Source organism: Ictidomys tridecemlineatus, chromosome 2 (genome assembly GCF_052094955.1).
Source record: "Ictidomys tridecemlineatus isolate mIctTri1 chromosome 2, mIctTri1.hap1, whole genome shotgun sequence".
NCBI classification, from domain to species: Eukaryota; Metazoa; Chordata; class Mammalia; order Rodentia; family Sciuridae; genus Ictidomys; species Ictidomys tridecemlineatus.
In genome coordinates, this window is record NC_135478.1 from 82,048,390 (window position 1) to 82,076,193 (window position 27,804).

At 51.4% G+C, this 27,804-nt stretch overlaps 1 protein-coding gene across 4 annotated transcripts in view; it reads right to left on the bottom strand.

Moving 5' to 3' along the window:
- Positions 1-27,804, bottom strand: part of Srrm4 (serine/arginine repetitive matrix 4) — a 148,613-nt gene that overhangs the window by 41,945 nt on the left and 78,864 nt on the right. For 3 of the 4 annotated variants that reach the window (XM_078039044.1, XM_078039045.1, XM_078039042.1), the window contains exon 2: positions 418-564. In XM_078039044.1, the coding sequence (XP_077895170.1) occupies positions 418-564 (147 nt within the window). Of the gene's footprint in view, positions 1-417; positions 565-12,255; positions 12,341-27,804 lie in introns of those variants that run through there. The other variant, XM_078039043.1, reaches the window with a different exon arrangement.

The following is a 27,804-nucleotide window of genomic DNA, read 5'->3' on the forward strand; positions in this document are numbered from 1 at the left end:
TCTGGGAATCAAAGGCGCCTTCGATCATTAAAATGGAAAGAAAGCTATCATTTATGGTTAGGAGTCAACAAACTATAACCAGAAGGTCAAACCTACCCCATTTCCTGTTTTTATAAATAAAGTTTTATTGGAACTCAGGTTTGCCTATTTATTTGCATGATGTCTATGGCTGGGTTTGTGGGACCATGGCAGAGTCACGGAATTAGGGCAGAAACGACCATGTCCACAGATCTAAAGCAATTACTGTCTGTTTTTCTACAGGAAATTAAAAAAAAAATAGACTGACCTCTTTTTTAAGGGTCTGAAAGGGGAACTTGTAGAAGAAAGGGAGGAATGGCCAGAGAGGCCAACTTCATTTCTGAATCTCCAGCTTGAACTTCCCCAGAGACCAAGAGAAGAAAGAGGAGGGCGTCTCACCTTCGCGCTCTGGCAGGACCCAGCTCCCGGCAGGCCTTGTCTCTCTCCCAGCTGTTGGTGCCCAAGGCCTCGGTGGCCAGACGCTGACCCAGTTTTTCTGAAGGTCCATCCTGGGCTGGACCTATGGGGCTGCTCTGGGGCTCTGTCCTGCGGGGGAAGAAATGAAAAGGCATGGGTTAGGGGATGCAGAGGACCGGTCACGAAATTCAGATTTTCCTTTTCAGCTTCCTTTGCAGTTAGGTTGAAACCGTTAGATTATCTTTGGACAATTGTCTTTGAGTAGTCGTTTCCACTTTAAGCCCATCATGACCCACATGACTTCTCCTGTTCTCTCTTCCTCTGTTCTAGTGACTTTGGGTGCTACATATTCTGCAGGATGAAGCTCCTCCATGGAGGAGAAACAACTGAATCACATCAGATTTTCAAGAGAGAAGTACACCTTACTAAGATTAAGACACTCAGATTTTGGAGCTTGTTACTGCGGCGTACCTTAGCCTATCCTGACTAAACCAAGGGGAGGTGCAGGAAACCAGCATTCTCCTTTCTTGCCTTAAAACACAATTAGAGGACAAAGCATGATATGATTAGCTGAAACTCTACTTTGACAGTTCTATTTGATTTCTCTACCTCATCTGTACACTCTTATGCACGGTTTCTCTTGACATCATTTACCTGTGGCTACCATGGCCCAAAAACATTAAATGGAAAATTCAAGAAACAAACAAATTTTAAGTCCCAAACGTGCACCATTCTGAGTAGTGTGATGATATCTTGCATCATCCCACTCTGTCCTGCCCAGAAGTGAATCATCTCCCTTACTTGTTGATCACTTAGCAGCCATTTTGGTTATCAAATCGACTGTGACTGTACCACGGTCCTGTTCAAGTCACCTTTATTTAACTTAACGAAGACCCCAAAGTCCAAGACAATGATGTTATCCACTTGGAAGCTGAAGAGATTTGCTAAGTGCTTCATTGGAGTAAAAAAGTCGAAAGAACAATGAATTTTTTTTTCTTTAGTGAGATGCACTTATGTAACTTTTATTACAACATGATTATTAAATTTTATTATCAGTTATTGTTAGTCTCTCACTGTGCCTGATGTATAAATTAAACTTTATCACGGTTGTGCATGCATAGGAGAAAGCAGAGGCTTCAGTACTATCCTTGGTTTTAGGCGTCGATTGGGGATCTTGAAACACTTATGCTGTGGGTAAGGAGGGGATGGCTGATCACGTAAGAGATCACTTGAGTCTGATTACTTAACATGTCTGAGTTCCCTCAATTGTAAAACAGGGAATAATATTAGCCAGTGTATCGTTACATTGTTGTGCAGACAAAATGAGATTATTCATGCAGACAAAAAAAGTCTAGAAATTGTCTTTTTCTTTGACTTCCTTGCAAACCGATTGTCCCGGACAGGTATGAGATCACCTGGGATCTCAGAGATCTGAAGCTCCCTCCTTTGCTACAGATGTAGGCTCCAAATAATACTGGGGAGCGGCCAAGGAGTCTCACCTCTTATTTGAAGTCCCAGAGAGTGACAAGAAGTTGCCCAGTTCCTCAGCTTTGGAAGAAACTGTCGCTCCAATTCCTGGTTCCCAACCAGGAGGAGTCGGGAGTTCGGGGGTCACAGATGTATTTGGCACCTTCCAGAAAGCTCTCCTCCCTGCTCACCCTGTCTTCAGACCCCCCAGGTCAGACATCGATCAAAAGCATTTTTCATGCACCAGGCTGCTGCAGCCAGTGCACCAGGACTGGTTTCAGGACTCAGGATGAACGCATCTGATAAGCCCCCGGCTCCTTGGGGCTTCTGGGGGAGCCAGCCAAGGCCAGTCAATATTGAAGGAAGGGCAGAAAAACACATCCGTCTCTGTCAGCTGCATATCAGTGAATCTTTAGAAGCAGAGCCAGGAGGGACGGAGGTTCTAATAAGGGCTGCCCTCCTCCCTGCTGGCTCCTGGCTTCTAGAACTCCCACCTTACACCCAGCCTCGGTTCTCCCTAGACCTCCCTGCCCCAGTCTCCTACTGTGAGAGCTCCATTTCTGTGCCTTCCCCCCTGTCCATGGGTCTCTGTGGAATTGGAGCCAGGAATTGTTACATTGTTGCGCGCGCAGACTAAATGAGATGATTCATGCAAACAAAAAAAAAAGTCTAGAAATTGTCTTTTCTTGACAACTAACTCAAAGCTTGCAGTTTCTGCCTGGCTCCCAGCAAGACCGGCCTTGACCTGCTCTTGTCCTGCTTAGGTTCACCCGAGTGCATTAACTCCAGGTTCCTGAGTGCTTCTGACGTGGGCACAGCAGTTCTAGAATTGACATCCTGGATGGAGGAGGAGATAATCAACACAGAGGTAAACCTGCGGCTTATTGAACGGTGATGGATTATGGTGAGAATAAAGCAGAAGGCAGGAGTAGGGATGGAGGGGTGGCTGCTCTCTTGCAGAAAGGAATCAGAGAAGACCTTTGAAGGGAGAAACGACGGAGCACAGACTTGAAAAAAAATAGAGGCCAACCTTGAAGCTTGGGTGGTTAAAAATGTGTTCACAGATTCTCTGACGTTCATGCCATCAGGAAAAAAAAAAAAAAAAGGAACGAATTTCTTTCCCTATGAAGTTGGAATGGGCTGATTAACTTCCTTTAAGTGCACAGAATGTGGTAGAAGTGATAATGTGTGACTTTCAAACTAGGTCACTAAAAGCACCTTCTGCCTTGCTCTCTTGATCATTCTGGGGAAAAAAAAAAAAACAGCTGCCACTTTGCAAGGACACCCAAATGGCCCCACAGAGGGACCCATGTGAGGAAGTGAGGCCCCCTGCCAACAGCCAGCACCAACATGTCACCTTGAAGTGGATCCTCCCACTCCAGTCAAGCCTTCAGATGTGACTGCAGCCCCCCCCCCCCCCCCGGAAGACATGTGGCCACAACCTCATGGTGAACCAGAACCACCCGGCCAAACTCCCTTCTCACAGGAACGATGAAGTTCCATAGTTGATTGCTGTTTTCAGCCACCAAGCTTTGGAGCCGTTTATTGCATAGTAATATCTAATTTCTACCCAGGTATCTGCAGAAAGGGAGGTTTAAAGACCCTTAGGATCTACAAGGAACAGAACACAAAGACCAGAGTGGCAAGAGGTGAGGTCAGAGATCATGTCTTTCGGGTCCCGGGCCTTTGGGTTTTCTGAGCTGACATGTGGGATCTTTGAGACAGACTTACGGAGTTGGTCTTACCTTTTGGAGGATTGTTCTAGAATTGAGGGGCACTGGAATGAGGGGAAGAAGGAGAAGAGCTGGGGAGCCCTTTGCAATGGTTCAGTCTCAGATCAGGGTAGCAGGGATGGAGGCCATGCACGGTCAGGCTCCAACACATTTTGAAAGCAGGACAAACATCGTCTACTGCTGGTTACAAGTAGGAGCAGGAGAGAGGAGAAGGGCAAGAGTCAAGGATGACTCCAAGGATTTGAGCTCCAGCGGCTGCCAAGAGGGAGCCCCTGGTGAGATGGAGAAGGTGCGCGGGCATAGGGAGCAAGACTCCGGGGACATCTGCTCCTTTTCTAGGATGTGACAGTCCCTTTGCTGTGCCGACGGCAGCCCCTAATAATGAGCTGTCATTTAATTGTGTTCGCTCACACTGCAAGCTGAGCTCCCGAGAACAGGACTGTTCTTCCTGCCTCAGATCTTAGGGAGAAGGCTCCCTTCAAAAAGTTAGAAAAGGCTTTTGAAAGGCTCTGGACTAGTGCTTTCACCTTAGAGTTGATGGGAATGGACACCCAGAGACGGCCAATATCCCAACTAGCGCCTCCGTCTGCTCAGATTGCCCAGCGTCTCCTCAAATCGACAGGATTTTTTGGTACCAGGGATTGAACCCAGGGGCACTTGACTGAGCCCCATCCCCAGCCCTATTTTGTATTTGATTTAGAGACAGAGTCTCACTGAGCCTTGTTTTTGCAGAGGCTGGCTTTGAACTCACGATCCTCCTGCCTCAGCCTCCCGAGCCTCTGGGATGACAGGTGTGCGCCACCGCACTGTCTCTACAGCAGTTTTTTTTTTTTTTTTTAAAGAAGAGTGATCCAAAAACTTATGGATTTATACCTGTTTCCTAGCAGAGTCTTGAGTTGGAGACACATAAGATTGGAATTTTGGCTTCTTGGAGCATTGTAGGGGACCAAGCGACAAATATATACCAGAAACAATCCTATAGTAGACAAAAACGGAGTCGTCTGGAGGTTAGGGGCAGCTGGGGGTGGGATTTCCGGGGCCAATGGGAGGGCTGGGACTCAGGGATGGGAAAACCTGGCTGTGGTGTGGTGAGGAGGGAGGGAGTGGGGCGGGAGGGGATTCACGCTCTTTGACGTGGTGGATGGTGTTTTATTTTCCTTTTTCCAACAGTGTTGGCTCTGCCTCACCTGGGCTTGGGGGCCAGGCCTGGGACTGTGCAGTAAAAGGGACAACCATATAATTAATTCTACCAGACACACAGGCAGCACTGAGGGGTGTGGGGAGAAGGGAACCTTCCATAATATAACATTTGAAATCTTTTTTCAAAATGTTCCAATGCTTTGTGTCTCAGCTTTCTGAAAACTGAAAGAAACTCAGAAGGCAGAAGTTGAGTTTCCCAAATTTGATGCAGTAGCCGAGGCTCCCCAGGAGTTTTTAAAAATGCAGATTCCTAGTTCCCATCCCAATCATAATAAAGGAGTCTTAAAGGGGTGAACCTAGGAATCTGCATGTTAAAGAAACAACCCGGGTAATTCGGCTTCCTATGGGGTCAAGAATAAAGTCCAAAGGCCCTGCATGATCTGCCTCAGCCCTGCTTTCAACGCCATCTCCTATGCCCCTCTGTCTCTTTCACTGTTCTAGCCAAATAGGTCCTTGCTTTCTCAAATAGGTCAAGTGGTAACCTGCCCCAGGGCCTTTGCTCCTGCTGCCTCCCACCTGGCAAGCATTTCCTCCAGCTGTTTGCATATGTAGCTCCTCCTCCTCATTGAAGCATCACTTCTCCTCTTCACCCACCATAGAAACCCCTGGTGCCCGCTGCGTTATTTCTTTACAGCATTTATTATCATTTGAAACAATCATTTTCTACGTTGTTGGCTAACCAGTTCTCTTCTGGACTAGAACACAAGCTTCATGGGAAGGGGAACTGGTCACTGAATCCCCAGAGATACAGTGTCTGATGTAGTGTAACTTTCTGCTCAGAGAATGTTTGTTGAATGACTCAATGGATGGATGGACAGATGGATGGATGGATGGTTGGAGAGATGAACTAGTGAATTCTGACCACTGATCCTTTGTGGGAACCATCCATCAGATTCGACCTCTTCTTACAAACAACGAAGTGGGGGTCCTGGGAAGAAGTGTGGTCTGGAGACGCACAGCACTTCTGTGGAATCAGCCCAGCCCCCACCTCCATCAACCTGTCAGTAGCTCTGCACCCTTTGCAGGGCCTCAAGAAAAATCCCAGGATCCATTTTGCTGAAGAGTGATGGCAGCTGCCTCCTTGTCTATGTTGCATTAAATTAAAAAAAAATAATACTTAAAAGGAAGGCGAGATCTTGGGGGGGGACAGCTGAAACAGTGGAGTCAAGGGCTGGCACAGTCCACTTCCCAGGGGGAGGGGCAGCCACCGGTGCTGAGTTCCTCAAGGACTGCCCCCTCCCCCTGCTTTCCTGCTAATCAGCAACCTGGAGCTGAGAGGCTGCTGTCCGTCGTCATGGCGACCGGAAGATTCCCAGACTCTGATAAGAGTCAGGGCTGAACTTTCCGCAAAACTCTGTAAGATGCCTGGATCCCCAGCCGCATGCCTGCTCCCGCCCCCCCATCAAAGCCTCCGCTCATGGGGCAGAACAGCCAGCCGCTCCAAACAAAGTGCTCATTTGGCCCAGGTTAACATCATTTTGGGAATCGGAGACCGGTGATGTTGGAGCAGGAAGAGCCCCAGATCAGCCCAGCTCTGGGCGGAGGCAAGGGGGGGCGTCCAAATCCACATCAGAGCTGTGCCTGGAATGGCGGCCTTTGGATTCCCAGTCCAGGGCTCTTTCCGGGTTGCTCGATCCTAAGGTCAGCCAGCATTTATCAAGCACCCACTGTTTGCTAGACCCTGGGATTGGCACTTCTTCATCCTCAGCTCATTGCAACCTTCCAAAGCAGCCCAGGCGCAGGCACTGTCCTTCCCACCATGAGAGCAGAGGAATGGACTGGGAGATACGATGTGGCCGGAACACCAGCAGCCCTGCCTGTGTGTGAGGATCAATTCAGACAAAAAGAAGAGAATTCTGGAAAACGTTTTGGAACTACCGGGAAATGATAAGCAGGGTGCAGAGTGAATCCTGATGATTGCCCTGCAAGACACGAACTTGCCCTGAGTGTTGGCAGAGGACTTGCACCTCCACGTTTGACCCAAACCTTACATCCTGCAAAGAGAAATGGCATCAGGTCCGTTAGATTCGGGACATCCCTGAGCCTGATGGCCTCCACTCCTCGGTTAGCTGTTCCTGGGTGCAGGGCATGTCTGAGCTATCGCTTCATCGGATGCTAACAACGCATCGCAGGGTGCGGGGTGAACCTGCGTCCCTCACTTAACCACCGAGCCCCATCCCCAGCCCTTTTTAATGTTTTCTTTAGAGACGGGGTCTCACTGAGTTGCTTAGAGCCTCACAAAATTGCTGGGGCTGGCTCTGAACTCATGATCCTCCTGCCTCAGCCTCCCGAGCCGCTGGGATCACAGGCGTGGGCCACTGCGCCTGGCCGGCCCCACCTGCTTGCTCTTTGCTGGCACCTAGGGCTGTGAATGAGCCACCCTTGGGTCTCCACTTCCAGACACCCTCAATCTGCTGGGTCCCATAGGGAATGTAAGTCCAGACCCTCATTCACGCTCACGAGCCCACCAGAGAGCCCAAGGTTCGCTATGGGGCAGATCGCCCAGGGGCAAGATGGATTTGGCTAATTTGTGCCTTGGCCTCTTTACATCTCGGCCTGCAGACTTGGCCCGTCCAATCTTTTTCAAGGTTAATCTCATTAATGGAGCCTGGTTGGAGGTAGTCTGCAGGAACATGACACTGGCTGGAAAAAGCATCCGAGTTTGAGAGAAGTCTAGGATTCGACAGCTGCTCTAGGGGGTGTCACTGGGGTGCGGGGGCGGGCATGCTCATTTTAGCAGAAACTGAAAGGAAAACAAGACCTTTTTAATGAGATTGGCATTTCCCTCTTGGTTTCATTCATTATCCGACAGTTGCTGATGAACTTCTCCTTGGTGTTAGGTTTCAAGATGCAAAAGTGACTAAGGTCTCTGTCCTCAAGGAGGAAGAGACAGATTCCTAAGCTGAGAGTTACAGTGTAGAATGGTACGTTCTCTGATAGGAGCTTAGAGGAACATGGAGGTATAGAGAACGCACTGGACCCAGCCTAGGGAACGTGGCAGGTGGCCATACGTGTCCTAAAGGATGGATGGAGGCTGCTCAGGGAAGCAGAGCAAAAAGAAAGAGCATGTGCAAAGGCCCTGCTCCAAGACACAGCGGTGAATCTCTCCTATGTCGGCAGAGGATGCAGCAAGTTATTAAGAGCCAGTTGGGTGGAGAAACTGGTTGAAAGGAACTGGGGAGGAAGCTGGGGCTGGATCCTTCAGGACCCCAGGGACAGGTGCTTTTGAAGCCTAATGTGCACCCGAGTCCCGTGGGGATCATGCTAGAAGGTGGCTGCTGACTCAGTGGATCTGGAGTGGGGTGCAGGGGAGCCTGCGCTTCTGCATCTCTACCAGCTTCTAGGGGATGCTGCAGCTCCACGGACCACACCTCGAGTATCCAGGCTGCAGATTCTGCCAAGGATTTGAACTTGATCCTGGGATCGACCTGCACGGTCCAGCACAGCCCTCTACCACTCTCCCTGCTCAGGCAACGGCTGAGAATAGCTCGCTCAGTTCTCAGGGCTGAGAGCAAGTGCGTGAGCGTGTGGACGCGCAGGCGTGGACGAGCGAACGAGAAACACTCTTGTATATCGATAATGGCCCGGTTCTCAAGTTCAGGTCAGAGGACCCAGAAAAATCATATGGAGAAAAATCAGCTCAGCATTTCTTACCCAGCTCAGCCAAGCAGGTCAGCCCCAACCTGCCTGAGCCTTGAACTCCCACCACACAACACATCCATCTGCTGCCCTTGCTCAGCCCCAACCCTGCCCCCGGCCATTGCTTTCCTCCCAGTCCAGCCTGCCGATTGCCCATTTGCAACAAGAGATCCAACTGCTGAGAAGAGGATTGGATTTGACTGTGAGGACTGCCTGAGGCACAGGACGTCTCCAAGTAGAGCAGGAGCTGAACTCCAGAACGACGCAGCTTCCTGCGTAAACAGCTTGCAAACTAGAGTCAAGGGAGGCTGGGAAGGCACAGGAATCCACAAGTCCTACTGAGCTAGGCTCAGGCCCTGATGGCTAGGAACCTGTGTCACCCTCGGCAAGCCTCGGTGACCCTGGGCTGTGTCTCCCGTTCAGCCCAGGGTCCCCCCCGCGGAGCATCGCATCAGCTGGAATTGCAGACGGCACTTGGGTCTCTCTGAGGGCGGTGAACTGCAGGTCCTGTGAGGTGAGTTCCTTTGGAGCATCATGGCAGATGCTGCTGGCAGAGGGACCAAGCAAGTGAGACTTCAGGGAAGAGGGAAGAGGATCTCAGCCTAAGAGGAAGCCCTCAGCTCCGGGCGGGGGGAAGGTCGGCACAAGACCTGGAAGAGTGAAAATTGGTCCCGGGAGGTGCGATCAAGGTCCATGCCCCGAGTCTTCCTTCAGTACATATTTATTGAGCACCTGCTTTGTGGAAGCCATGTAAAATCCCTTCCGACGGAGCTTGCATTCTACTGTAATGGGCAGAGGGAGGAGAAGAGTGGAAGGTAAACATAAATAAGTGATAAATAGGGGGACTGTGAGCCGGCGATGACGGTTACAGAGAAAAGAAATGGAGCAGAGTAAGGGATGTGGAATCTTATTGGGAGAGGATTGCAATTTTAAACGAGGTGATGAGAGAAGACCTCACTGAGAAGGTGACATTACAGAAAAGGATCAAAGGCAAGGGCAGAGGCAGCCTTGGAGTGCATACGAGGCAGCAGGCACAGCCCGTGCAAAGGCCCTGTAGTCGGAACAGACTCTATGCCCCGAGGAGGAATCTCAGTGTGGCCGAAGCCAGATAAGTAAGGGAGAGAAGAGCAGGAGGTGATGTCAGAGAGGCCACGAGGGAGAGCTCACGTGGGGTCTGGCGGGCTATTGCAAGGACCTGGATTTTGCTCTCCGGGAAATGAGAAGTCACGGGAGACAGGATCTGGCTGGGCTTTAAAGGATCCTTTGGCTGTTTGCTGAGGATAGACAGCGAGGGAGCTGTAATGGGAGCAGGAAGACCACTGAGGGGACGACAGTGACAATCCCCAGGAGGGAAGAAGGTGGCGGAGGGAGCGTCAGACCCTGGACATAGAGAGAGCGAGGATGAAGGAGTTTCACGTGGATGGACCGTGCGGTGTGCAAGAGGAGGGTCGACGATCATCCCACCTGAGCTACTAGCAGGACCGAGTTGTGGAACACTGAACCAGGACCAACGACAGGGAGAGACAGGAATTTGGGAGGAGTCCTGTGGAGCTCAGGCTCAGCGATGTTAGCTTTGAGATCCCAGTAAGACACCCACGTAGACCTGGCAGGTAGGGGGTTAATTACAGGTGCCTAAAGTTGCCAAAAGAGTCCAGGACTGGGAAATGCATTTGAGATACATTTGCATTTACATGGACTGTTTAAAGACAGGGAGGCTGGAGGGGCACCAGGGCGTGCACTTATAATCCCTGCTACCTGGGAGGCTGAGGAAGGAGGATGGAAAGTTAGAGGCCAGCCTCAACAACTTAAAGAGACTCTCAGTAACTTAGTGAGACCCTGTTTCAGAACAAAAAATGAAAAGGAGTGGGATATAGCTCAGTGTTAAGATGCCCCTGGGTTCAATCCCTAATATCTCAATAAGTAAATAAATAGGCAGGGGGAGAAAGATAGATAGATCTCCTGGCTGGATTGCTATGGGAAGCCGGGGAGTGAGCTCTGAAGTCATTGTACCAAAGGGGTTTCAGGATAATAAGATGGCTCAGTGGGAGTGTCCCTGCCTGGAGGACAGACTCATCAAGTGACTGAGCACTGTAGTTCATTCATTTAGATGCAGTGATTCATCTGTTGTTCATTCACCCGCTCCCTCATCTGCTAGGCACCCTTGGAATTCTGGGGGAGGGGACATTTCAAGGTGACCCCAGACACGAGTCCCCTCCCTCAAGTGCACAGCCCTGCAGAAGAGAGGGGATAGGTATACAAGAAAGTGACCTGGGGGAAAGAGATGAGTCGTGTTGGGGGGCACACTTGCCGACCGGAAGTGCCCAGGGGAGGCCGAGCTCCTGGCCCAGGGATTGGTGGAGCCTGGAGATTAGATGCTCCAGATATCTGGACTCCTCCTGGGCTCACGGGCTGGATGACCTTGGGCAGGTCCCCGCTCCCCCCTCCCCGCCCCTGGGAGAAAGCACAGTCCCATTCGCCTCACGGAACTGCTGTGGCTGGAATGAGACCATGCATGCCCAGTGCTTAGACAATGTCTGACCCGCGGTGGCACTTTAAATACCAGCCACACTTTCCAGGGACAGGCCACAACCGGTCCCCAGCCTCTCTTGCAGAGCCTGCCTCCGGGGACCCACTTACTGCTGATTCTGATTGCTTTTCCCCCCTGGACAACCCAAGGCAAGGAATTCTGGGGACAGGGGGGAGGGCCGGGAGGTCGCTGTGCCCTTGAGAGTCCTGGGAAAGGCTCCTCACTGGGACCTGGCCTTCCAGCCCCTCCTCAAAGCTGCCCAGTGACTTCAGCACCTAGAGATGGCCGACCCCCATCCCTGCCAGGTCCTGGCTTCTCTCCCCTCAATAGCCCAGGGATGAGAGTCACTCTCTCTCTCTCTCTCTCTCTCTCTCTGCATACCCGAAATCACCCCCTGAGCCCTTTCGTCCACTCAACCAGGGACAGAGGGCTCCTGAGAGGTGTCCACACCACACACACACACACACACACACACACACACACACACGCACACTGCTCTCCCTGAGGTTGAGCTTTGGGCCCAAATCCTAACAAGCAGAGAGTAAGCCTCGGCTGAAGTCTGCAGAGGACAGAACATACAAGCCACAAATCTCCGTGGCAGGCAGTGAGCTCCTGAGGTCTGGGCTCGTTAGGTTTAAAATAACACAGCGGAGAAGTGGGATGGGGGCTTCCGTGGGGAAACCGTCAGACACCCGGCCTCCCGCTGCTGGTGCCACCAGAGGGGCCCTTCATCTCTCTCCCCATCCTAGAGAGCAAGATCGCGAGGCTCAGCCCCTCTACTGCCAGATCACCCTCAGAGCTCCTCGGGGCTGGTCCACCCAGGGAGGTCTCTGAGTCCCAGGGTGGAGAGGCTGAGGTCCAGAGGGGACAGGGCCACACGTCAGGGCACTTGGTGAGTTGGGGACTGAGCAGGGCTCAGTGCTTCTGCCTCTGTGGTGGAAGCTGTCGGTGAGACCTCAGATCTCTGTCACCAGGTCCCTCAATGTGAGTCCCACCAATGTCCCCCACCTTCCAGAAGGTCATGGTCACCCCTGTGGAAAGGGAAGCCCACAACCAATGACCCACTGACACCCTGGTGCCAAAGCGGGACCCAGTCTAGGGTGCTCCTCGCACCCCAGGGCTCTGCTGGGCTCCGCCTGAAACCCTTTCCTTGGCTTTGTCCCCTCGCCCATCCTGCCTTCTCTCTCCAGGGTCCCCAGAGCACACCTGTCCACAAGCATAGGCACCCCGATCCCCGTCTCAGGCTCTATTTACCGTGAACTTCGTCTAGGACGGATACCCAGGTCAACTCCTGAACACACAGCCATGGGTAAGCATCGCATTGTCCAGGAGCAGACAGACTTGGGTGGCCATCTCCCGACATCCTGTCTGTGTGACCCACAGGAAGGTACTAGGTAGCATCAAGACTTGGTTTTCCCATCTGCAGAGTGGGACACCTTAATGGTGTTAATATTGCCTGCCTCGTCAGGTGGCCGGGAGAGGCTCAGCCCATTTCCCGGACACAGATTAGAGGCTCCGCGTCTATGACTTGGGGAGGAGGATGCTGCTGAGGGCGGCGGTGATGAGAAGATGAATGACACCCCTGTGCCCACCAACTCCACCAATCAGCGGAAAGCTCCCAGGAGACTCCGCCCCCGCAGCTCCAGCACCAATCATCAGCAAGCCCCCCCATCAGGCCCTTCCCCCCCCCCCCCACCTTCTCCCAGAGGCTCCCTCCTTTGTCATTATTGTTCCTCTCTGACAAGGGACTCCCTGTGGAAGACAGGGAGCTCTGGGGACGGGAGGTGTCTGGCTCTCCTTAGAAGGAGCCATTTCTCAATGCCACACGGTGATCCTGAAGAAGGAGCAAAGTCTGTCTCTCCACGGAGACGTTTATCTGCCTTAAAAAAAAAAATCAAAGCCATTAATTCAGGATCGAGGGTTTATTAGAGAGCTTCATCTTTATTAGGCAGTCAGCTCCGTTGGTTGTCTCCCACCAATTTTGATAGGTTCTTCCAGGCTATTTAGGGGCCCCGAGGAGTGGAGGTGCATGTGTCAGGAACAGATGAGGACATCTGAGGACAGTTTCTTCACCTACCCCCCTCACACACAGGGGCAGAGGTTCCTTTTAAGCTACACGGTGGAGCCACCAAGAGCTTTGGGATCATGCACACCTGAGTTTGGAAGCTGGTGCTGCTGTTTTGAGCTGTGGTCTTGGACAAGTCACTTCCCGTCTCCTGCACACTGCAACCACATTGTAGTGTCCAGCTCATGGAGACGATGCACACAAAATCTTGGGGCAGAGGAAGCGCTCTGTCAATGTCGGCTACTGTGATTGTTATTATTCATTGAAAAGAGCCTTCGGGACAGACTCTCCCGACCTGTCTGTCTCTGCTCAAGCTGATTCCTCTGCCCCTTTTACATTTTTTTTCCTGCCAAAAAAGGTCTAACTCCTTCTTCAAGACTCCTATCAGATCTCAACCATCACATCCTACTTTTCCGGTCCTTCTCACTGCCTATCCCTTCCATAGAAATAAATTCTTTCTTCCACCATGCTCCATAATCCCTGCAAATTCCCCCAGTAATCAATTCCTGGCCTTGGGGCAAGGTCCCTCATTTATTTAAGACTCAGTTTCCTTATTCTAAAAATGGGGGTAGTACTATTGGATATATTGAGGTGGTTGCAGGCAATAAATATTTATGAAGCTAAGCACACTGTCTCACTGTGATGATTAGAATTGCAATGATGATTGAAAGATTATTGGTAGCCCCAGTATAAGAGGCTCAGAAAGGGACCCAGTGGGCTATCTTTTCCCAGTCATTTTTAGGAGTGTACAACTCCGCATTTGACTGGACTAGTTTGGGAAGCCTAACAGCAGGGAACTAGCTTCCATGACCCTTAAGACCCTCTCCATTTTAAGACTTCTGTCATTCCGAGTCTTCTCTGGGTCTAAATCACCTCCCTCTTTTTCTTTTTACCTCTTTCTGAACACATTCAAGGGTGGCACAGGAGTGCCCAGAATCTGGGCACATTAATCCCTAATTGAAGGCTGAGATTTGTTGCCTCCAAACACAGAGCCCAAGTCCACATACGAGGATACAACCTACCAAGTCTCCAGTGCACTGGGTCAGAGTCAAGGGACTTCAGATTTATTGAGCAGCTACTATGCACCTGGTACCTCATCAGACATTTAAAACCCACTATTTTATTTCAGTCTCACCATAAACTCTTGTGTGTGGTGGGGGGAGTCTTTGTAAGGGTTGAACCCAACATCTCAAAGAACTGTAGCCGGGTGTCTCTGGCCTCCTGACCAAAGGTGGCTCCACAGTCCCCATGGCTTGGGGAGTAATTATGTCCCTTTCCACCATGGCTCTGTCTCCGCCTCCCCGGTGCTGGCGGTTGCTCCGTCTTCTCCCTATTTCCTCTCCTGAGCCCCGCTGCCTGCTATCTGCACAGTCTATTGACCAAGACACTCAATCAATCAGCCAGCTTGCTCTGACAGCTCAAAAACACCCCGTCGACCAATTTTCCCTGCAGCGCCTTTCCCAGGACCGTGAAACCTCACTAATTTGGAATTTGCAATGATTTCTGACACACAACCTGCATTTCTCATTCTGGTAAAAAAAAAAAAAAAAAGTCTGAATGAAATGTCATCACACAGATCCCGGGGGGGGGGGGGGGGGGGCGGCGGCTGCCAAGCAAGGACCAGGCAACCAAAAGGCCCTGTCTCTATTCCTTTCCTTTAAGTTGCTTCTCCTGGTTCCCTTCACCTGAACTCACCTCTGTGTTGGATTCTGACGGACGGTGCCATCCTCAGGGCTGATACTACTGATAACCACGTGGGTGCCATGGGGCACCAGCCGCGTGCGGGGCACTATTCTAAGTGCTTGGCAAATGTTTGATTTGGTAATTCTCATCATACTTATTAAAGGTTGGTACAATTATCCAACCCATGTTACCAATGAAGAAAGGGAGATTCTGCAGATAGGTGGTAGAGGTGGAATTCGAACCCAGGGCCTCTGGTTCCAGACTCTCTGGTCTCAGCCCTTGTGTCTCTTGAGCTGGGCACCACGAGACCATTTGAACACCCTCCAAGCCCCCGTGTGCTCCTCATCTGGGCTTCTGAGAGTATCACACAGTAGGGCAAGAAATCTGCGGGTCCTTCCGGTGTATGGAACAGGGGATTGGAACTTGGTGGAAATGCTACCCGCAGACATGGATCATGACGGATGAGATACTGCTGAGCAGGAGGCATGGAGCCTTCCAAAAAGGGGCAAGGAGGGAGGATCCTTGGAGAAGGATCTTTCCTAGGTTTGCATCCCAGAACCATTGAGCCAAAGCTCCTGTTTCTTCCTGTAGTTGGTCTGCTTTCTGCTGTTTGTCGAGTCAGGAAACAAAGAATCGGAAAACCAAGTGCAGTCTCCATCGTCCCTTTGCTGCTAAAAGGGTCTGTGACATTCTTTTGCACAATCCCAAAGGGGGCTGGCCTTTATGAATGTGTCATAGGGCACTGTCCCACTCCTGTGGGGGAAGTGTCAGCCACTCAGGGTACTCTGGGTGTGGTTCGAGTGGAAAAAGAAATGCCCCTCCATTTGCCCCTTTTGATAAGGTGTATTCAGAGCCTGGGTTCCTGCCCACATAGTTCTCAGCCACTGGTGGAACCCGCGGCCTGGCAAAACAGTTAGATGCAATCAGTCATTTAGGCTCATTGGACACCCTTCCACCACGAAGAAGCAATTTCCTTAAGAACCGAGTATTCACGGCCATATTTATTATTCATTCTTTCATACTGGGGATTGAACCCAGGGGCGCTTAACCACTGAGCCACACCCCCAGCCCTTTTTGGTATTTTATTTAGAGATAGGATCTCGCCGAGTTGCATAGGGCCTGGCTAAGTTGCTGAGGCTGCCTTTGAACTTGATCCTCCTGCCTCAGCCTCCTGAGCTGCTGGGATGACAGGTGTGCGCCACTGCACCTGGCTCCATGGCCATATTTTTATTCTCATCCAGCTAAGAAAATCCACACAGGAGTGTCTAGGATGTGTCCACATGTGCATGCATAAGGCAGGAGCTTGGACCCAGGTGTCCTCAATATCTAGATGCACCACAGAGCCAGGCCAATTACGTCCAGGGAGACCACATCATCCATTGTCCAAACCGAGAGGCTTTGCAGATCAAATGGAGACGCTGACAATGAAGTCCTCAGTGTGTGTCCCCCTTGAGACCCCAGTGTCTCGTCTGCCTCTCCTGATGGAAGTCCTGCAGGCACCGCAAACTTAATGTGCCCAAATACGTCACCTGGCCCATGACCCATTTTCTGGCTCTTTTACCTGCTGCTCCAAGGAGCAACCTGGCCACTGGAAAGTAACCCTAGCAGCCATCTCCCTCTCCCCGTCTCCTCCGTGGCTTCCTGCTCCAGGTCACCACCAATGCTCACCCCCACAACGATACCCAGTCCACTGTCTATGCACAATGCAGGGTCGTGCAGGGTCGTCCTAATGCACAGGGCCGGTGCTGTCTCGCCTTCTGCAGAGCCCAGAGAAGCCGGTCCCAACTTCTCCATGAGGCTCTTCGAGGTCTTCCAGGCTGGTTCCAGTGACACCCCAGGGCTGTCACTTCTCTGCTGCTTGTTTGCTGTGCTCAAACCATCCGAAGGCCTGGCAGCGCCCTGGATGGCTCCCGCGTCCTGGCTGGCTCCTGGCTGGCTCTGCGCTCCCTGCCGTGGCCCGGAGCCAGACTGCCTGTTTCTGGTGCTGTCACTCTGTGACCTTGAGCAACTGATGGCATTTCTCTGGGCTTGGGTTCTTCATCTGGGAGATGGGGACAATCACAGTGCCAACCTCCCAGGGTGGTTGTGAGGCTCGATAGCGAACATGTGGGAAACTTCTGGAACCCAGCCCGGCACGTGGTAAGTCCTCCGCAGCCACGGATTTTAAAAGGACATATTCGCCCTTGCCACCATCAACTCGGTCACCCGCTGCTGTCCATTTTGCAGATTTCAATTGAGACATCACCTTGACCAGGAAGCCTTCTCCTGGGTCTGCTTCTCCGGGCTCACGATCACCTTCCATGGCAAGTGTCTGGTCAATTCCGTTTCCCCCCAGCAGACTGCAAGCTCCCCGAGGTACAGCCCCTGAGACTTCTGCCTCCTGTGTCCTCGGAGCCCAGGACAGTGGCAGGCCCACAGGGTGTCCTCAGAAGAGGTTGGCTGAATTTGTAGAGAACTGACCCGAACAACAGCCCAGTCCAGGGAGAGGTCAAGTGAGGGGACAAGCAGCAGATGGCAGGGCATCTCCCTGTCACTGTGGCCATGGAGTGTCGGCTCGGGACAGTCCCAGGACACTGCCACTTGTAATAGATGTTTCTCCAACATGGGCACATACTGAAGGGCAGGCAAGTTCCCCTGCGGATGCTGCACACAGAAGAGGAGTGTGTCTCTCCCTCTGGTTTCCTGTTGCAATATCCAGCTGTCCCCTGTCTTCTTCTCTCAGCCTCCAAAAGACAGAGCTCCTCAGCTCCACGAGGCAGAAGCCCCCTCCCCATTGACCTTCTCCTCTCCTCCAAGCGATCCCTGCCACAGTGTGCAGTCCCAGAGGGCTGGGTTCGAATCCCGGCCTTGCCACATACTACTTATGTGGACGTGGGTAAATGGATTCACACCTTTGTGTCATCTCTACTTGTGACACAATCCCGGGATGCTCTGGTAGAGACGTGGGGACAGGAGACAGTGAAGGCAGTTCTCTGTCACTGCAGGGAACTGAGTCCTTCTGGGGAGCTCTGGGAACCAACACAGACCACACCCCTTAGCGCATCCCATTTCTGCACGAGGGAGCTGCGCTATTTACCCACCAGTCACATTAGTCCTGGGTGGAAGGATGACCAAAGGGACAGGAAACATTCTGTGACCAGAGAGAAGCCTCAGGTGAAGAGTTTGAGGTTCCGTCCCTTGGAAGTCAAGCTGACATGCTCAGAAATGGTGGCCACTGCGGGGACCTGGGCAGGTCTGTGACAACATTGGCTACTTTGGCTGAGCCTGGGCACTGAATGGGGGAGGAGGCTTCAGTGCATGGCTGTGCCCCAGAAAACAGTGGCCACAAGGCCAATGCCTAACCACCCCTTTCACAAAGGGGTCCTGAATTCTGGAAACCACCAGACTTCACTCCCCTTATCAAAGCCTCCCTCTTTCCTCCTCTTCCTTCCTCCCTTCTTTATTTCTTTCCTCTGATATTTCTGGAGCCTCCATTGCAGCACTTGATGGGGGGACAAAACTACTCACCTCATGGCCTCATGGTCAGAATGCTGGAAAGAGAAAGAGAGGCGGGTGGGGGAGAGAGGAGAAGCCTGGTGTCCTACAATGCCTTTTGAGGGCACTTCCTTAATTACCTAAAGACCTCCCACTAGGCCCCACCTCTTAAAGGGCACTTCCTTAATTACCTAAAGACCTCCCACTAGGCCCCACCTCTTAAAGGGCACTTCTTTAATTACCTAAAGACCTCCCACTAGGCCCTGCCTCTTAAAGATTCTATCACCTCTCCATAGAACCCAGTCAAGGACTAAGCTGAGGGCCTTTGGGAAACATTTTTGATCTAGACTCTAGTAAGAAGATCCTTCTTCCTACAAAACCCGGGGAAGGGACCAGACCTTTTCTAGGTCATGCAGCCTGTTCAGTAGAGCTGGACCCTGGTCTCTAACATCTACAGTTTCAGGCTACTCTGATGGGGGCTCTTCTGGAAGCCCACCTCTGCCCATTCTGCCAAAGCCTCTCCCTCTGGCTGGAGGCCTGGGGTGGGGCTGGCTCTGGGCTTAGGAAGTCACACTGGGCTGATGGATGCCAGTCTGGCAGCAGGCAAAGCCTTCATCCCATCATGGCCCCGGGGCTGAATCACCAGCCAGGCTGTCTGGGCTCAGTGTTTCCAACGTATCCTGATGTGCTGGAACCGTCTCAGGAAGAAAATAGGATTTTGCCTTTTGTTGCAATTTAAAAGAAGCAGGGTGGTGGGGACGAAATCACAGACACATTCTCCCTCTCACCAGAGAGCGGCCCATTTGAGAAGATCAATCAAATGTTTTCAGCCAAGGCCCCCACTGGGCCCCATCTTCCCAAATTGCCTCAGCTCAGAGGAAGGTGGGGGAGAGCAAGGAAGGAGCCGCCAGGCTGGGGCGGGGGAATTATCCCCTGTGGAAGGCGGAGGGCGGGCAGGAGGGGCATGCACTGTCTGGGCTCACAGTTAATGGAGGAGAAGGAGGGACAGAGGCCACACAGTGTGCATGGGCTCCATCTTTTGGTAGAGGGTCTCCGTGCATCTTCCAGGGGCTGCAGATGCAGAGCCTCCTAGAGACGCCCCCCACTCTCCTGTCGAGCCATGAGGTGGATCTTGAGGTTCACATGTCAGAGCCTGGGGTGCTCCAAGCCCATGGGGAGGAGCCCTCCCCCAGCACGACCCAACAGCTGTCAGGCATGGCCTGGTGCCCTGATCCCTCCCCATCAATGGTAAGCCCTCTCCTGGGTTTGCTACTAACGATTATTAAAGACGAAAATTTGGGACTGGCTTCCAATTAAAAGAAACGTATAACATCCATGAATCTTCATCCTCTCCGTTCCTGGCAGGTCCTTCGGCTGTCCTGGCGGTAACCTTGGAGTCGTCCTCGATTCTCCCATTCACACCCCGCATCTGACCTCTCAGCGGGTCTTGACTCTGCCTTCTAAACACATCCAGAACCCTATCACTTCTCTCCTTCTGTGTGGCCACCCTCCTGGCCCAAGACCCCATCATTTCTCACCTGCATGTTTGTAAGAGCCTCCTAACAGGTCTCCCTGCTTCCACCCTGGCCCTCCTGGAACCTGTTCTCTAGGGGAAGTCAGAGGGCTGAAGCCAGATTGTGATTTCCCTGTCTGCAAAGTCCTCTGATGACCACCCTGAAGCCTAACCAATGATCAGGTCCACACTATCTGGCTCCTGCAACCACTTCACTTCCTACTCCTTCATCCTTATGATCTCCACCTGGGTTCCACGGGCCTTCTTGCTGCTTCTCAGAAATCCCCTTATACTCCTACCCCAGGACATTTGCACATGCAATTCCTGTTGCCTGAAACACACTTCCTCCAGGAATGCAAGTATTCCCATGAATTTCGCCCTCATGTTCTTCCAGTCTTTGCTCTAAGTGATTTTCCCCTCCCACAACCCCATATAAACTCTATTCAAAATTATAATCTCCCTCCCCATTGTATATCTTTCTCTTCCTGCTTCATTCTTCTCCATAGCACTTATTACTCTGTCATATCATGCAGTCACTTACATATTGACATGGTTTCTTGTATGATTTCCCCCCGCTAGAATCTAAGTTTCATGGGGACATGGGTTTTTGTCTGTTTTCTTTACTGCTCTATCCTGGGTCCTTGATTAGCATCTGGCACACAGGAAGGGCTCGATTAATACTCCATGAATAAGTGATGAATTCAGAATTCCTTCTATCATACAGCTGATGTGCTGAAAATAGTCACATCACATGATCTTGGGCTTAGGCACAGGGCTATGCTGTGCATGTGAACATCATCTGTTATGTATGTAGACTCTTGAATAAGAAAAGTTAATAATAAGAGGACTATTGAGCCGATTTAGGGTATTGCAATTGCTGTGTGACTTTGAAGTAGTTGCCTGCTCTCTCTGAGAGCTAGCGGAGGAACCATGAGAAGTGTACCCAGTGTGAGTTTGGCTCAGGTCCTGGTTTGCCACCACCTGCAGAGTGACCTTCACTAAGGAACTGAATTTCAGAAGCGTCTGTTCTCTCAAGTTCAACGTGGGGAGAAAGAGAGAGGGTGTGCATGAGACAGAACTTTGAAATTAAGATCAGAACTCGAACCTGACTCTGATCTCCAGCTTTTCTATCTTAAATAGTAATAATGTAGCGGGGCGCCGTGGCGCAGACCTGTAATCCCAGCAGCTCAGGAGGTTGAGGCAGGAGGATTGTGAGTTCAAAGCCAGCCTCAGCAAAAGCGAGGCCCTAAGCAACTCAGTGAGACCCTGTCTCTAAATAAGATACAAAATAGGGCTGGGGACGGGGCTCAGGGGTCGAGTGCCCCTGAGTTCAATCTCTGGTATCTTCCTGCCAAAAGAGTCATAATGTCAGCCCATGCAGATGCTGTGAGAATTGAATGAGTTCTCAGGTAGATAATGGTGTGGAAATAGTAACAGTTAATCTTTGCCGCAGTGTTATGAGGACAGTGTTATTTTCCCCCTGATTTTAAAGATGAGGAGATGGAAGCACAGAGTGGTTAAACAGTTTACCCAAGATCACACAGCAAAGCTAGATTTCAAAGTCTTAAAATCAGCCTTTCCCCCTTCCCTCTCCAGGTCCAGAATCATGCAGCTCCATGACACCCTAACAGGTCTCACACCTGCTGAGAGAGGCTGGGGCTTAGGACTGAACAACGTGCCACATTTCCTAGGTACAGGTCCTACATCTTTTAAGTATCAGAGTTCTCTGCTGCGGAGAGGGGTGCCAGGGAGCTGAATTTGGCTTGATTAAATCCAGGAGGAAAATCAATTAAATTTAAATAAAGAAAAAAGGTTGGGAACCCGGCACAATGCCTTCTTAATTACAGCACCTAATCACTGGGTGAAAAAAAACAACGGGAACATTTCATTTCATACCGGGCCTTGCACGTCCCGCACTTGACTGGTAATTGACCAGGCCAACCCCACCGTTTCCTAGGTGGAAACTATCAGGCTCCACAGGCAGGGCTTCTGCAGGAGGGGACCCGGGGGAATGTTCTGGAGGGGGCTTACGGAGAGGCCCCTGACCCTGGTCCCCTGCCCTTTGCACTATAGCTTGCAATTTTCCCAACAAAGAACGCAACCAGCGCACAGGGCGCCGCGCCCTGCAGAGGGCCAACGGGATTCAGCGGCTTCTCTCCTCAAGGTTCCGAGTCACCGCAAAAGGGTGGCCAGGGAAGATCGCCGGCCATCAGTGACCACATGGCTCCAAGAAATCACGCTGACGGGGAGCCGGCCACTGGCATCCTGGATTCAAGCCTTCTCATTGGTCTCCCTGTCTCCTTTCTCGCCCCTTCCAATCTTTCTCCTCCAGGGCAGCGGGGAACATCTTTATAGCCCCTTCTCCTTGAGTCACTTTCTTGATTCAAACCCTTTGGATTCCTCTTGAGATCCGAGCGGTCCAGACACCCTGCCCCGGCTCAGGAGGTCAGATACCATCTGGGGTCAGACCATCTCTTCCTCCCCCTCCTGAATCCTTTGGTCCTAACATTCCGATTGAAGGGACCCCAAGCCCTTATTGACCTCTGCAGTTCCTGTCTGTGCATACACTGTTCCCGTCACCTGAGCATCTTCCTCTTCTGTGCCTCCCTGATTCCTGCATCACCTTCTCCTGGGTCCCCTGATCACTTGGCTGGTTTTGGAGCCTTTCGCCTGTGCATTCCGAGCAGATGGGTCAAGCATCCCCTGAACTAATTACTAGGAGCTCAATGAAAGCAGGGACTTGGGTCTGGTGATTTGCTTTGTCCACAGAATCTAGCAACAGTGTCCAGCCCCGAATGCACACACGACCAAGGGCTTTGTCCAATGAGTGACTGGAAATTGGCCCCCGATGCTCGTGATCACCTGGGAGATCTGCAGCCTCCTCCTTGAGGAGGAGGCGTAGGCAATCCCATCTCCCGTGGGGGGTGCTTTCTAGCCTTGTAGGTAACGAATAAGAGCCAAAGGGTCCTGTAGGGCTGGGTGCCGTGGTGACCAGAGGTCCTGGAAGTGAATGCCGTTGTTCAGTTGCTCTCTGTCATTCCGTCATCAGCCGCCGTCACGTCACTGTAGACCAGCAATTTTCTGGGCATGAACCGGGCACGTGGGCACTAGGAAGCTGACCGGGGTCACCCCTCGGCCCTGCAAGGGCTCAGAGCTCAGTGCACAGCAGGCGTGAAGAAGCGACACTTCCAAACCAGAACACGAGAGCCGAGGAGGTTCCCTGGACAATGCCTTTTACAGAAAAGGGGACTGAGGTCCAGAGACGGGCTATGGCCTTCCCAAAGTCACAAGGACCACACGAACAGCTGAGGTTCCCCCTGCAGCCTCTCAAGAGGTCCCTGTCATCTGTGGAGAGGGGAAGATCTTCAGAGCCACCAAATAAGCCAGACCCAGTAGGGCCATCCCTAGGCGCACAAGCTTGGGGAGTGGGGGCGTGGGTGAAGTTCAGAAGAAGATTGGGGGAGAGTTCACAAGAGACCAAGGATCTTGGACATCAGACACCTGCTCAGGATCCATCTGAGAGTGCGTGGGAGAAGGAAAGTTCTTCTGAAGTCACTCTTGTGGTTCTTGGACATCCAGCATTGAGCCACTCAGTGAATTTGCTCATTCATTGAGCAGTGATTTATGGGAGACCTACTATGTGCCAGGTCACTTGGCAGACATCTTCTCTTTGGCGACACGACCCTGGAATGAAAGTGGATTGGAGGTATTCTAATGATTTCCATGCTCCAGGCACACAGCCAGGAGTCAGAAAGGAAGAGATCTCACCCAGGTAGTTATAATTAACAATAATGATAATAGTTGACATTTGTGGATCATTTATTATAGACTTAGCCCTACGCGAAGCTCATATGTCAAATGGAATCTTTCATCTTTCATGAAGTTATAGGGTAGGTACCATTCATGTTCCACTTTATATATGAAGTGATTGATGTTCAAAAAGGTTCAGTTACTTGCCCAAGGTCAATAGCTGGTATGTGACCCAGCCAGAGTCTTCTCCTAGGTCCGCCTAACTCCCAAGTCCAGCATTTCTCAACGTGGCTCATGAATCACCTGCCTCGGTCTCACCTGGGACACTTGCGTGAGATGCCGATTTCTCAGCCCACGTCATATCCCCAGAATCTGAGGCCAAGGCCCAGGAATCTGCCTCAGAGAGTCTTCTATTCAATAAAGCCTGAGAAATGTTACTGCCACTCTTAGGTCAGCTTTCAACTGAAAATAAAATATCTCATTTAGATTTCTCACCCAGCTGATTTGGAAAAAAAACAGAATGAAAGGGAGAAAAACCATCAGGACTCTCCCCTGGTCCCCAGAGAGCCACCAGAGATATACAATGAAGACGGCAGAGACATTTGGACGCCAGCGCTCCAGCAGATGTGTTTACGCAAGTCGGTTTGATTACAGGTGCTAAAAATACCCCTTTAAATTTAGGAGCCCAGAACATTTCCTAGTGCTTTTACCAAAAAGCAGGGTTTTTTTTTTTTTTTAATTTTTTTAATTTTAATTCATCGCTAACCTGCACAACCTTCAACGGGTTATTAGTTTTGATGTTGAAGTCCCGGGGTTTGTTATGGAGAATTATAATGACAAATCACAGAGACACTTTCTCTGATTACACAGAGTCTCAGGGTGCGGGGCGCCCCTCCCCCGCCCGCTGTTTCTCTGAATCAGCAAAGTGCCAGCTGTCCCCTGCGCTTCCTGGGGCGGCGGAGCACCAGACTCGACAACTTCCCAAAATAAATCCTCCCTCCAGAGTCCCCAGCCCCCACTTTCCTCTCCTCAGTCTCTTTTATCATGGTCGGGTGCTTTTCATCTTCGGTATCGTCTTGCAGACCCCAGAGTTCCAAAGACTTGATTCACAGATGAGGAAACCGAGGCAGAGAAAACCAGAGTCACTTGGATGAAGTGACAAGACATGGGAGCGTGAGGGCAGGAGCCAGGCATCCTGCAGGGCCACTCCCAGGATACCAGATGGCCTCTCCTGGAGCCAACGCCTCCTCCACTTCCTGTGGATGAACTCGGGCAAATAGCTAAACCGCCCAAGGCTGGTTTTGTCACCTATACATGGAGATGATAACACTGTCCACCCCAGGGAGAGGCTGTGGGGGTTAAATGAGTGCAACATGCTCAGCACATGGTTAGTACAGAGTAAGCCCTCCATAGCTGGCCACCCTCACCACAGTCATTACCACAACCCATCACCATCACCACCACCATCACCACCAACACTGCCTCCATCATCACCATCACCATCATCCTTACCACCACCACTATCACCATCATCATCATTATTGCCATCACCACCATTACCATCACCATCACCATCACCATCACCATCACCATCACCAACACTGTGACCATCATCACCATCAACAATCTCAATCATCACCATCACCCTTACCACCACCACCATCACCATCACCAACATTGTCACTGTCACCACCATTATCACCACCAACACCATCACCATCACCACCACCATTACCACCATCATCATCATTATTGCCATCACCACCATCACAATCACCAACACTGTCACTATCACCACCAACACCATCACCATCACCACCACCATTACCACCATCATCATCATTATTGCCATCACCACCATCACAATCACCAACACTGTCACTATCACCACCAACACCATCACCATCACCGTCACCATTATCACCCCCATCACCATCACCATAATCGTTATCACCACCACTGCCACCATCATTACCATCATTATCACCATCACCACCACCACAATCACCATAATCATTACCACCAACATCATCATCACTATCACCACTACTACCATCATTGTCATCAATACCACCATCATCACCATCACTACCATTGTCACCATCACCATCACCATCACCACCATGGTTACCACCAGCACCCGCGTCCTGTCTTCATCGTCAGGTGGTCCAGGTCACATGCTGAATCCTCATTAATATGAAAACATTTTGACCTTTTCTTTTACCTTGTTCACTTTTTGAAATAAAACGAAACCATACCTGACACACAGTAAGTGCTCAGTAAATGTTTGTTGGCTGATTTGTGAATGAGTAGGAAGGTTTTAACCCACTGACAAGTGCTCAGTCAGAGCTTAGGTGCTGCTAACCTTCACACGACCCATCAGCCCACACAGGAGAGACCTGGTCTCTGGCTCTGCCCATCCCCTGGGACTCCGTCAGATGGCCCCTCCCCCGAGTCCTCAGTCCCATCATCTGAGCGTCTCTCACTCTGCGTGGCCTTAGAGCGCTTCCCCTTCCATTCCCTGTGGGATTTCATTATCCTCACTCTCCCTGAGTCTGGTGGACGATGGGGACAAGGACAGCAGCTTCCCTGTGGTCGGTGTCACACACATCTGTTGGGGTGAATCCTTGGGCTTATTTGTTGGCTTGCTTAGGGCTTTTAAGTGACTGGAGAAGCCTCTAAACAGGGGTGTCCTAGAAGAAGCACAGGGAGTTTCTGAACAATGTCATTGCCCAGGTCCATCCTAGTCTTGGGGCAGGGGCTCAGGCCTGGGTACTTGTCAAAACCACCCCGTCCTCCTGACTGTTCTAGAGTGACGCCTACTGCTTTAGACCAGTTAAATCTCACACACACATACACACACACACACACACACACACACACACACACACTCAGATAAAGCACACAGTGATGTCTAGCCCTCTTGACTGGGAGCCCCCAAAAGTGCAGGTCAAATCTTCACCTTTGCGTCTCCAGCCTTCACGTATGGATTAGGCACTTAATGGATGCTTCTGGAACTGGATCGAGGTAATCTTCTACAAGAAACACCAGGACCCCGTTGGCTTTCGGAGCTGGAGGCTCATCTTTTGAACCTCACAGATTCTCAGTCGCCGCATCTCTGCACTGAAGGTGAGAACAGCATCTATTTCTTGGAGCTATTTGAAGTCAGCTTCGAATGAGATCATGCAGGTGAAGAGATAGTGCCCAGAAAAGGTGATTTTTTTTTCTCTCTTTTCCCTTGATGAAGTCCCACGGTTAAGGAGTCAGAGGAAGGGAAGAGAAGCAGCTGTGTTTAATCTAAGCAAGAAGTCCCTCACCACCTAGGACCCGCACACCTTGGCAGAAGCCCACGCTCTGTGCTGGGCTCCTTAAGACAATTCACACCCATGATCCCCTTTAAGCCGGCCGCAGCCTGATCAGGGGGGTATGATGAACATGGTATTCAGGTGGGCAAAAGAAGGTTTGGAGAGGTTAGTTACCTAGCCCAAGGTCACACAGCAATCCAGTAGCAATGCCAAGCATTGTTAACCAACTCTCTCAAATACCCACCCGAACTTCCTCGTGTTTCAAAGACAGGTGATGCTTTGGCAAACTCGCTCCTGGCCCCCATTCTTTCCTGGAGGTGCCCTAGTTTTCCCTCTTTGTGTGCCCAGTGGCACCGTGCACCTGCGGCGGTCCTCACCTGTTCCCTGGACCGCTGGGGGATGGACAAGTGGGCTGCTAGCCCATGGCCCCGTCTCATTCCTTTGTTCTCTTTGGAAGCAAGGACGATGATCAGCACTTTTGAATCTGCCTGTGGCAGGTTCGGTTCTGGGCTCTGATGGGGTCTGTGACCGTCGGGAAAACACCTTGTGGCAGTTGAGCCTCAGTTGTCCCTTCCGTACATGGGGCTAGCAATCATGGCAGACCCTCAGGGCGACTGGGAGGGCCAAGGGCCTTGAACCTCAGGGGGTCTTGGGAACAAGCTCCGAAGTGCCAGAAACAGCAGCTGTTCCAATCTGGAGAAGACGGCCTCACCGCCCGGAGGCCGGCCACCTGCCTGTAACTGGAACAGACTCGAGGGCTGCCGAGGACCTGGCGGGGTGGGTGGGGTCCCATGTCTCTGTTCAATTACCTCCATCTGTGGCTGAAACGGCCCCTTCGTAATGGACTGATTAATCTCCTTATCACACAGAGCACACAGTGTAATTACATCAGAGAATTCAGATCCCCGAGCCCAGCATCCATCACATCAGAGCCAGCATCCCCTCCCTTTCCTAACAGCCCAGGGGCCAGAATACATCTTCCCTCCCTGCCCTTTGCTCCTCCTTGCCCCAAA